The sequence below is a fragment of the Temnothorax curvispinosus genome, unplaced genomic scaffold (genome assembly GCF_003070985.1).
Source record: "Temnothorax curvispinosus isolate PA1 unplaced genomic scaffold, ASM307098v1 QBEX01011250.1, whole genome shotgun sequence".
NCBI classification, from domain to species: Eukaryota; Metazoa; Arthropoda; class Insecta; order Hymenoptera; family Formicidae; genus Temnothorax; species Temnothorax curvispinosus.
This window is the reverse complement of record NW_020221030.1, coordinates 252,850-263,859: the sequence shown is the minus strand read 5'-3', so window position 1 is coordinate 263,859 and position 11,010 is coordinate 252,850. Positions and strand designations below refer to the sequence as shown.

The 11,010-nt window shown below is 38.8% G+C and overlaps 2 protein-coding genes across 3 annotated transcripts; one reads left to right on the top strand and one right to left on the bottom strand.

Moving 5' to 3' along the window:
* Nucleotides 1–493: 493 nt before the first annotated feature.
* Nucleotides 494–7,111, bottom strand: LOC112461306 (dynamin-binding protein-like). 2 transcript variants are annotated; one of them, XM_025026506.1, is made up of 9 exons: nt 6,663–7,111; nt 6,388–6,565; nt 6,129–6,247; nt 4,576–6,045; nt 4,317–4,466; nt 3,444–4,064; nt 3,181–3,363; nt 2,561–3,097; nt 494–2,426 (listed from the first exon to the last, which is right to left on the bottom strand). In XM_025026506.1, exons 1-9 carry the CDS (start codon nt 6,750–6,752, stop codon nt 2,232–2,234), a joined length of 3,543 nt encoding a protein of 1,180 aa, XP_024882274.1. In that variant the 5' UTR covers nt 6,753–7,111; the 3' UTR covers nt 494–2,231. The 2 variants fall into 2 exon arrangements, with proteins under 2 accessions (XP_024882274.1, XP_024882273.1); XM_025026505.1 differs by having other exon boundaries at nt 2,492–3,097; nt 6,663–7,110.
* Nucleotides 7,112–7,761: 650 nt separating this feature from the next.
* On the top strand, nt 7,762–9,608 carry LOC112461307 (putative GTP-binding protein 6). Its single transcript, XM_025026507.1, has 3 exons — nt 7,762–8,982; nt 9,081–9,267; nt 9,355–9,608. The coding sequence occupies exons 1-3, from the start codon at nt 7,966–7,968 to the stop codon at nt 9,579–9,581; spliced, it is 1,431 nt and encodes a 476-aa protein (XP_024882275.1). The 5' UTR covers nt 7,762–7,965; the 3' UTR covers nt 9,582–9,608.
* Nucleotides 9,609–11,010: the final 1,402 nt, after the last annotated feature.

The window sequence follows — 11,010 nt, the reverse complement described above, 5'->3', positions numbered from 1 at the left end:
CTGGGCAAATATTCGCGTAAGGACTACGTTACTTCGTTAAGATTCTATCCAATATATATATTGAGATTGTATTTAAAACACGTAAAGATACACGTGAATTGCGAAAGAGGAACGAGCGATCGTGTTAGATGAGTTTTACGCTGACGGTTTTGCCGTCATATCTGCCGACGGTTTCGCGAACCTGAAAGCGCGAGATCGCGGATCCGAATCTTATCGTTAACCGGCACAATTTAAGAGCATAATACTTTATTGAGCGTGTACACCCGTGTCCGAGATATCTCGTTGATCGTCGTTTATCGTTAGATCAGTATTCATTTTTTTTTGCTTAGCATAAGTTAATGTAAGTCCATTCGCGTAAACTTGCGTCGTAACGATGCTCGCGTCAGTCGCAAGTCGCTGTCCTCAGAAAGACTGTTCTGTTTATTTTAAACGGTATATACCGGTATACCTTCTTTTATTATTTTTTATCGTATATGTACATTTTAGGCAATAGCTTATAGGGCCGTGGTACATGCACCATGTAACATTGCTGTACCTACTGTCGATTGTAACAGTAAACGCATTATTATATTACGGTGATAATATAGCCAAAATGTCTTATTTTTCCTTTTTTAAATAACATCTGTGTTTCATTTTTCTCAATCTTTCCCTATGTCCTATAATTTATAATATATCAAATATTTCGAATTTCTGGTATATGTTTGTTTAAACTATCAAATTTTATAAATATATGTATAATAAAAATGATTATTAAGAAAGAAATCAACTGGCATCCGGCGCGCTGTTTTGTATCAATAAACGAGAATCCTAATGCTGAGCCATGTAATCAGATACTAGTTTTAAACTAGCTTGCTAAATTTATTCTAGAACAATAATGAAATGGCACGACAATTATATGTATATTATTTTTTGAGTAATAAGTATTATTTACTTCAAATAAATTATTATTAAAGCAATTTAATAAATTTCTAACTGGAATTAAAATAACGGTCGGTCATAATTAAGAATTGATCAGTGTTCTTTTCGTAATATTTTTATTAATATCTTTACCGTAAGTATTCATATTTGAAATAATATATAATTTTCGAAAAATTCAACACTATATACAAATATACATTAAAAATTGCACGTTAAAAGTTGATTGTAGTTAAAATATGATTAATGTGTACAAATAAAAAGATTATCACAAATATATGTATACTTATTTGATAGGCTTGTGGCATGTATTGCTTCCTATAAAAATGATTTATTGGAACACAATTTTGTTAGGCAAGAAGCATACGTGCAATTTTTTATACTACAATATCAATAAAATTAATATCAATTTTTAATCCTGTACTATTAATGACGATCCAACCGTCACAGGAAAAAAAAAATAAGTTGCTTCTGATAAAGCGCTACATTTATACATGCATATATTACATTTAATACATTTTATACATGCATATAATAATGCAACGATGATTCAGTATATACTATATATGTAAAAATCTTAAAGAGTGCACAACAAGTATGTATAAACCTAAGTACTAACGAGGAATTTAAAAAGTTAAAAAGTTATTTTCGAGTATTGGCGTGATATCTAATAATATTTTGATTGATCACCTCCTTTAGATCTTTAGGTTTAATCAGACCAGATAAAAAATTTTATAGTATCCGGTAATTATTGACATAGCCGAAGTGTGAAGGTAAGGCATTGGATCAAACAGCGTGATTGGATCAACAGCACATCAGCGTGCGTCCGCGTGATTCAGCGAAAAGAGACAGCCCAGCGTTTACCGTCGCTAGGTGCGTGAAGATTCAGCGTCACGCGTCATTTGTGCATAGCCATTGTTGTTTACAGAACACTCCTAATACCTCGTCGCGCGCCAAGCAACGGTAAACGCTGGACTGTCTCTTCTCGCCGAATCGTGCGGACACACGCTAATTCGCGGATCATTATTAATCTCGTTATTTATTGCAAAAATTGCAAAACGCTAAAGGTCTTTTCTCTTCAATTTAACCCAATTCACTTTCGCACTCGGCTGTGTCGATTACCGAACACCCTGTATAAAAAGCTTCTTCATTAACATAAAATATCAATAATATACATGTATATGAGATAATTCAAATACTGACAAATCGCTACTATATCGAAAGTTTCTATCAATGATTATTAATCTTGCAGTCGAGATCACGATCTTAGCATAAAACTGTAATGTAAAACTTGTGCTTAGTTTTAAGTTTTATCGTTATGGCTTTGGTTTAATAGGCGAGCTTAAATAATCCCGTGGAACGTAGCCTTGTTTACCGTCGCGATTCTCTACGAGCCACCATTCATCGTTTCCTTTCTCGTCATGAGGTCTGAGAAGTCGCAGGGCTTGGCCGTTAGTAATGGGCAACGTACCCTGCATGTTCCCAGCAAAATCGTACATCGCGTAGTAAAACTAAAAATTAAATCACATTAATAAAAAGATATTGGAGCGCAATATCGAAATATTAGGATACTAACTTCGCTGTGTACATTCTGATACACTCGAACTCTCGGCGTTTCGGGAACGTTGCCGTAATTGTGATTTACCTTCGTTTCTTGATTTAATGAGAGCAAATCTTGCAAATGCGACGAAGACACCTTCTTGATCTCTTTTTCTGGTGAATCCAACGACATCAAATTTGGAGGGCTGGAACTCTTTCTCCCGACAGCAGCGACATCCGACACAGTTGGATCGTTATTCGTGATCTGAGCTTGCCGCCGAACCGGTCTCAGTTTTTGAGAAGGCAAAAACCCTTGAGTGACTCCAGTGTCGACATACCATCTCGCCGTGTCTCCCATTGGGTCTTGTTTTTTTATAACTCCAATCAACGTACCTCTCGCAGCATCCACCTCCAGTGTAGATGTACTGACAACATCTTCAACCACCACATACAACTTTACCGCAGTGTATTTCTCTCTGAGTGAGGATCTCTGCTCTTCAGTTTGTTTACACAATTGCGATTGGCCCTCGTCTATTCGAGTATTCGCACCAGCAAATGCGAAACGCGTTATTTGATTCCATATTAAATTGTGATTCACGAGAAATGATTCCAGCACATCTTGCGACGATATATGCGGTGATGTCTGGAAAAAAAAATTATGTTTCGTACATTCACTCTCGAATTACATCACACTGAAAGTTTTCTATTAAAATGTTATTCAAATACTTCGCAAAGGGTCAAGTATTGCTTGGTAATTCTTCCGTTTAATAATTTTCGTGCGCCAGCAAAAGCATTTATGCACGTAACTAAAATGTTCGCTGCTGCGTCCAGCAATATAGGCAATTCCTCCAGTAATTGTTGATTCAGAGCTTCGTAATTACTTTTAGCAGTGAATAATTCTTCTTGTACCTAAGACAACGTAAGATAAATCAAGAAAAATCATGAAAGGAACAACATGCTTACAACAAAAAAAGTAACGTAACAATTACAATTTTTGATTCTCTAGATTTCTCACTCTTTGAAATAGCGGCGTCGTAATCCAGCAACTTATCGTGTCTCTTCGCTACCAACACCGCCGGTCCTTCTAGCAGCGTCGCCAGGAAATTTAATGGTGCGCTGACTGTCTTTTCGATGTACGACTTAAAATCCCGTATGTATTGTGACCAAATTACAGATCTTATATCCCGCAGCTTCTTCACCTCGGCAGTCGGATTTCCCTGATAATAATGAACCAGCAAATCGGCTATCGCTTCACCGGACATAGCTTCATCACTCAGATATGTCATACATTGTTCAATATCTTTCACTAATTGCCATGTACATTTCTCTATAGATCGAAATTGCTTCTCGAATTCCTCGAACTCGGTATCGCTCGCGACATTCGTCAATCCCAGACTCGCCGACAATTTCGTGCTTAATCTTGTTGACATTTTCGCCACAGAGTGCATACTTAATTTTGACATTTTGCTAAATAAGGTATTATCATTATCTAAATACTTCGATACGATATCTTTCCTCCGTTTGTACTCGTTGATGTAACTGGCCACATTTGTCATAGCCTCCCACGCCTCCATTATGGCTGCTTTATCTGGATGATTGTCTTCTGTACACTAAAAATTATTTTCCATGTAGGAAAATATTACAATGCGAATTGTAAAAACTTTGAATACACACATGCGTATAAATATTTATCTGAAAAGTAATCTAAATTCAATTTCGCAAATGTTGCTAAAGTTGATATATATATATAAATTTATTGGCACCTCATTAAAATATATATTTCAAAATTAGACTTCTATTGCCTTCGAAATAAATTATTCGTACAATTCTTTACATTTTATGTAATTAATGCAGTTGCTTACCTTTGTTAATTCATATAATATTAGTGGATACTTTAAAATTCTTTGCACCGGCTTGATCAGAATAGAGCTCATGTCAAAACAAGCAACCTGACGACGTAATGTCTCAATACCCTTATTAAATACTTTCATGATCTCTTCATTATTTTCATACTAAAATACAAACAGATAAGATTCGATTATATAACTTGAAATCATCATAAACTTGTTACATCACGATAAGATTTGTCAATTAAAAAATTCGGTCACATTATATACATACCTTTTTTAACAAAGCTAATGCAGCTTCGTGATTTCCGCAATATTTAACATAAACATTTTTCAATTTTTCGGCCATTTTCACGAAGCAAGGCCCAATTGTTTGCAAACTTTCATCGCAACCTTTCATAGCTCTCAAAATCATATCCAATAACTCCTCAGCAACGTGAATAACTTCCAAAATATTTCCAAATAACGTAGCGACATCAATCCCCTTCGATTCGAGGAAACTCGGATTGTGCAAATTAAATGTTTCGTATGTTAGCTTCAGATCGCGAACATATTCTTTTTCCGTTATAACCAATTCCGATATTACATTTTGCCGTTGATCCGCATGCTTCTGCTTCATATCTACAGTATTATTGATTGCACATTCGTTTTCGCACGTTCCTTTCGTGTGAGCAGATACTTCGCCGTTCGCAATAACAGTTTCCTTCTGTAATGGCACTCTGCCTGGAGCAGGAGCTGGTGGCGCTGGCCTGTGCGGTTGCGACATTCTCTTCGGATTTTGTTCCTCGCTTGCAACAGCGTTCGCTTCCTTATGCCTAATCATCACAAAATCTTCAAAGTCTTCCAAATTCGATTCCTGCAGACTGTCCAACGAATGTTCGGACACCGAGCTCAAGTATTCCCGTGGACACAAACCAACTAGACCACTCTGATTTTTCACTTTCACCCAATCTTCATTAGCCATTTCTAGCACGGTGACACTCTCGCCCTCGTGGACGTTTAAATCACCATCCATCTGTGCGTCAAAGGTATACAGCACTTTTACAGTAACTCCCGGTTCCAGAGCATCTTTTTTCGCAGAAATTACTTCAGATTGGACTTGTTGCTGCTTTGCTTCCGCACAATCGACTATGATATTGACGTAAGATGATGGAAAAATACCTTTAGTGGCATCGATCATACCCTCTATCCACTCGGAATCGATGTGTCTGGCGAGATGCACCACTTCGCCCGCTCCGAAGCTCAATTCGTTTGGAAACTGTGCATTAAATGGATATAACGTTATAGCATATGGTTTAATATCGACGGAATTCGCATGACTATTGTACTGTGTGTCTTCTGCATTATTGGTTACTGGCAACGTGTCTGGGAACAAGTCAAAGTAGTTTGGAGCAGGTTCGTCAGGCAAGTTTGCATAAGAATTTATAGAAGTTTCATCAAAATCTTTGTAAGTTGTGCCATTGTGAACCGTCGAGAAAGACGCGAGATTGCTCTCGGTTGTACATTCGGTTGTCATTTCTCTTTGATCAACTTGATCTTGATCTGCATCTACGTAAGATATAAATCCTTCGGGAAATATCCCTTCTCTACCATCTTCCGCAACGCCACGACACCAGCCGTCATCTAAAATTTCCGTGACAACGACCGTCTCTCCTGCAGTCAGGTCCAATTCTTCGTCAAGTTGTGCCTTCAGTGTCGTTTTTACTTTGGCTCTTTTTCTTATTGATTTATTTCTTATCGTTTTCTGTAAGAAGCATTTCCATTAGCAATTTTATTCACAGCTTATACGTAAATAAGATATAATCTTCTTTTAATATAATGTTCTACTTTTATCAATGTCGCGTCCAGTTCCCACGTATGTGTCATTGGAAAAATTCCATTTCTGGAGCTTATTCTGCCCACGCACCATCCCGAACCTATGTCCCTCGTTCCAATTATGAGTTCTCCTAACAGCGAGAAAATTTATGCTTCAATTATTATTTATTTCTGTGACGTTAAAACTTAAAAAAATCATTGTTACACCTACGATTTCATGTTCTTCAAAACAAGTTTGCGACACGACGGCATGTATCAGCAATAATCTTACCTTCTGCAAAAGACAGATCTCCACTTTCTTGTCCAGGGAAGCTAGCTGTAGAAACGAACAGTCTTTCCGTATCGCTAAAATGAGGTATTTCCACTTTATGCAGGTGACTTAAGGGAAACTTGCCGACTCTGTCTCGAGACTGGCCGTAGCACCAGTGTTTGTCCGCGATCTCGTGTATCTGAAACAAGGAGCAACAGGCCAGTCTGTTATATTCTCAGCTGTTTACACTTGACTGCTCGCTTATTAGGTTAGGCCGGTGGAGCGTCGGCGAGTACCAGGAAATAATGTCCCTTGGGAAGGCTCAGCTCTCCGTCGACGGTGGTGAGGAAGTCGTGCAGCACCCTCGCCAGCGTTCCCGGCTCCATTTCCGCTGCGACGCACTCGCATCCGTTGAACTCGCGATACTACGACCAGTGTGGAATGTCTCTGCGACTCGCGGAGCGGAGGCGAGGGCCGGAGGCGCCTGACAGCCGATACTGCTCCGATAAGTGGCTGTCACGTGGCACACGTTCCTGTGTGTGCGTGCCGTGCGTGGATCGAATTATATGTCGTGATCAAATTATGCGGCATTGCCGAGAGAAAAACTGTCCGCGTGTCGAATAAATGAATGAAGTGTCAATATTTTTCGCGATAAAAATACATTTTCTGCGACAACCGACGTAATCGACACCGTGCAATATCGAACGGGAAAGTTTCTGCCAGCGCTAAAGCAGTAAAGATTTTAATCATTCCCGATGGAATTTTTTAGCACTTGAAAATTTTAAACTGTATCTATAAATAGAATGGACGCAAAGTGTATTTTAGCGCTCATATTTATATAAAATTTAATATTTTACATATACAAAATCGATTGGAATTAATTTCACGAATTTTAGATAAATTTATATTTAATGATACATCAGTTTAAGATGATCGTATAATTTCTCAGAAGCATATCGTATAAGTTTACATATTTATTTTCTGAACAATTTATTTTGTAGTGTTGCAGGTCGCGCGTACCGAGTAGATACGTGTTGAATGTTGATATACACGCATTACACGCGTATATTCGTGGAATCAGCTGATCGGAGAGTGCTGTTCGCGCTAAGCATTCTCTGTAATCTCTGTAATCATTTCGCACAATTGAAACGACGTATATTTAGTGTGCACGTGTGTTAGCGTTATACACAACGAATAGGTCTTACGAGCAAGATTGCATAATGCGAAAAAGTCGTACCGGGCACTGATCGACGTACTTTCGCCAGTGACGAGGTTAGAACGGCCAACATAACCTCGCACAAGTGTGGAGCAACTTCTACGGAGAATAATAAAGAATGATAAAATAATGAGCGGCAGGGTGATTTCCCATTATTTATAATCTAAACGTATGTTAATTGTTAATTGTTTCTCTTATAATTATTATGTTTTCGTGCGGACAAAAATTAAGAGAAACATCAAAGCATGTCAAGAAGATTAAATGATCTTACATAATAAAACTATAATGCTAGGATGTTTAATAGCGCTATTAAAATACTTTGTACAATTTATATAGATAGCGATCGTTACATTAAGTGTCGAGACTGACGATATTTTTGCAAAATGCATTGCGTACGTAGGATCCTAAATACCGCCCAGCGAAATCTGCGAGTGTGTAACAACGCTGATACAGTCTACAGGAGCTCGGGAATACAAAATGTTGTTCGTCGTTCGAATCACGATTCCGAGGAGTACGTATCCACGGAGGATGAGAAGGAGCAGCAGACCTATGTCCAGATCGCCAATCGTTACTTAGGCGTCGCGCTCGACGGACACAGGACATTTGTTTTGCAGCCGTATATAAAATGGGGCAGGGACAAGAAGAGGAACACCTCGCCAGAACTGCAAATGGCCGAGGCTGTGGCGCTAATAAGGACCTTACCCAACTGGTGCGTGGTCGGGACGAAGTATGCCCCGTTACTCACTTTACAGAGGAAGCAGTTGCTGGGTAGCGGCTCGCTGAACGATCTGAAGAACGAGTTAAGCAAATGCCACCCCACCGCCGTGTTCGTCAGCACCAATCTGCTGAAATTCGTCCAAATCACCGAGCTGGAGAAGATCTTCGGCATACCGGTCTACGACCGTTACTCCATAGTCATCCACATATTCCGCGCGCACGCGAAGACCGCGGAGGCAAAATTGCAGGTAGCCCTAGCGGAGTTACCGTACATCCGAAAGAAGATATTCGAAACGTGCGTTACTCATAGCGGCGCGATTAACGTGACGGAAGACACCAAACTGTTGCTCGACGGCAAAGAGAAGAGACTGAAGAACGAACTGAAGAAGCTGCAGCAGCATCGACGAATTATCAGGAGCCAGCGTAAGAAGCACGGCTTTCCCACGGTCGCTGTGGTCGGTTACACGAACGCAGGGAAAACCTGCTTGATAAAAGCGCTCACGGACGACAGTTCTTTACAACCTAGGGATGAATTATTTGCAACCCTTGATACGACCACGCATCAAGGCATTTTGCCCAACAGATTAAAAATCTTGTACATAGATACTATTGGATTCATTCAAGACGTGCCGGAAACTCTGATTGAACCGTTTGTTGTGACTCTAGAAGATGCCATAATCGCTGTACGTTGACTTCGTACTGTCCCCCCTCCTTTCTCTCTCGCTGTTATTTTTTTTTTATGAAGAAATTTCTCTACTTAAGAATTCTCTTTTTCCTACAGGATGTCGTAGTTCATATATATGATGTCAGTCATCCTGATTTGAAGGCGCAATATCAGCACGTCCAGAAAACGATAAAACCAATGTTGGACGATCGTCCAATAATTGACGTGGCCAATAAATGCGATCTTGTTCAAAGCGACTGCATACCCAAGGATGCGATTGCCGTCTCCGCTAAGACTCTGATTGGTGCGATCAGTATTCATTGTTACCATTAATAAATCGAATGAATGCAATATGAGCGCGACAATTTTAAAACGGTTTAAACATTTACAGGAATCGATTTGTTGCGCTTGAAGATACAGGAGGTCCTTTTAGCCACCACGGGACTGTTGAGCATACGCGCGAGGGTAAAATCGGGCAGTGCTGCGGCCGCCTGGTTGTACAAGATGACGACAGTGACAAACGCTCAAGCAGATCCGGACGATGCTCAGTATTTAATTCTGGAAGTTCTTATTACTTCGGTTGAGATTCAGAAGTTCAAAAATTTTTTAAAACAATAAAAAGTTTATTGAAGTTTATACAAAGTTCATACAAAGCTTTACTTTTTTGCAATACTCCCTTCTTTTTATGTAATAGAAAGAGTTCAGGGTACTTTCTCCGTGGGGATCTAAAATAATTTGGCACATTGAGGTATTCTTTCTTTTTCAATTAGTCTTATCTACTTTATGATTAAAAAAGATTATTTATCGCCGTCACTACATATTTAAGTAGCAGTTAATAACAATTTTATACGTAGAAATTTTCTCCAAAAAAGATACTTGAAATTTATTGTGCCAGATATGTATATCAAAGATCTTTGATGCTAAATTGCATGATTCATGAGCTGACTTGCAGTTACGTATGTGGCAGAAAGATATAACAAACACATATGTCGTCATTGTTATCTAGATCCTGCGTATCAATTTAAATATAAATATCTGAATCACTAAGAATGTTTTTTTATTCAAATGAATCACGCGTGCTCATACATAGAGAAACGCACTTGAAAATCTTTAGGAATATCCTTGGGCGCGGCACACTGCCAAGAAGTCATTTCTTTTTACAGCCCGGGGTGTACACGTGCTCAGCACGTGTCCCTTCGCAATCGGCAGATGACACGACTTAAAACTTCAACCAAGACATACTCGTTAGGGCTATTAACGAGATTAAAAACTTTATTACGGCGCTTAGGCGCACAGGCGAAGCGAGTATACAATTTGTAAAGTTTACTCTGTAAATAGAATTTCGTACTTAAAACGAAACTTATCGTTTGCGCTTTGAACTCTGTAATGTCGCTATATTGGTATCCATGTTGTCGTTGATTATAGAACAGAGATCTATCGCAACGTTCTCGATAAGCTCTTGCCAAAACACATGGAAAAATATTGGAGATAAATTTAACATTCTCGAGATAGGAATTGGTTGTTTTTTCTTGTAAAATATGAAGAAAGATTATTCAATATAATTCTCAGAAATTTTGGAATCTGAATAAGATCATAATTCTATAACTATTTTAAGTTTAAGTTCTATTAAGTTCTATTTTTATGCTTTTCAAGAGATAATCCCGCAAAAGTGCATTTTGTCAGAGAGATTTCCATAAATTTTCACATTTCTAGGGCTACTGTAATCGATACCGTCGTGTAAATATTAACATCCCTCTACCAGAAAAGATTGAAACAGTTTCAACGAATTGTAAATTTTTAAACTTTTTATTAATACTTCTATTTTTTTTTTTATATAAAAGTTTAATGCGTTCGTCATATGGCTTCGTGCTTCTCGAGGAAAATACGATGCTATTTCAACGTTGCGGACATGTATCTGACGAGAGAAGCATTGAAATAGGAAGAAGGATCTCCGAGGAAGGAAAGGGGCTCCTCGGGCTTTCACGCGGAGATGCGCATGGCCTGAAATTTGGCAAACGATCGATCCCGCGTCTGGATCGTTGCCCGA

Excerpts from the sequence above, each read along its gene's own strand:
- LOC112461307 (XM_025026507.1), top strand. The coding sequence starts at position 7,966 with ATGCATTGCGTACGTAGGATCCTAAATACCGCCCAGCGAAATCTGCGA. Across the intron at positions 8,983-9,080 it reads TAGAAGATGCCATAATCGCT|GATGTCGTAGTTCATATATA; the intron begins GTACGTTGACTT and ends TTTTTCCTACAG. Across the intron at positions 9,268-9,354 it reads CTCCGCTAAGACTCTGATTG|GAATCGATTTGTTGCGCTTG; the intron begins GTGCGATCAGTA and ends AAACATTTACAG.
- LOC112461306 (XM_025026505.1), bottom strand. The coding sequence starts at position 6,752 with ATGGAGCCGGGAACGCTGGCGAGGGTGCTGCACGACTTCCTCACCACC. Across the intron at positions 6,566-6,662 it reads CCAAGGGACATTATTTCCTG|ATACACGAGATCGCGGACAA; the intron begins GTACTCGCCGAC and ends TCCTTGTTTCAG. Across the intron at positions 6,248-6,387 it reads AGATCTGTCTTTTGCAGAAG|GAGAACTCATAATTGGAACG; the intron begins GTAAGATTATTG and ends TCTCGCTGTTAG.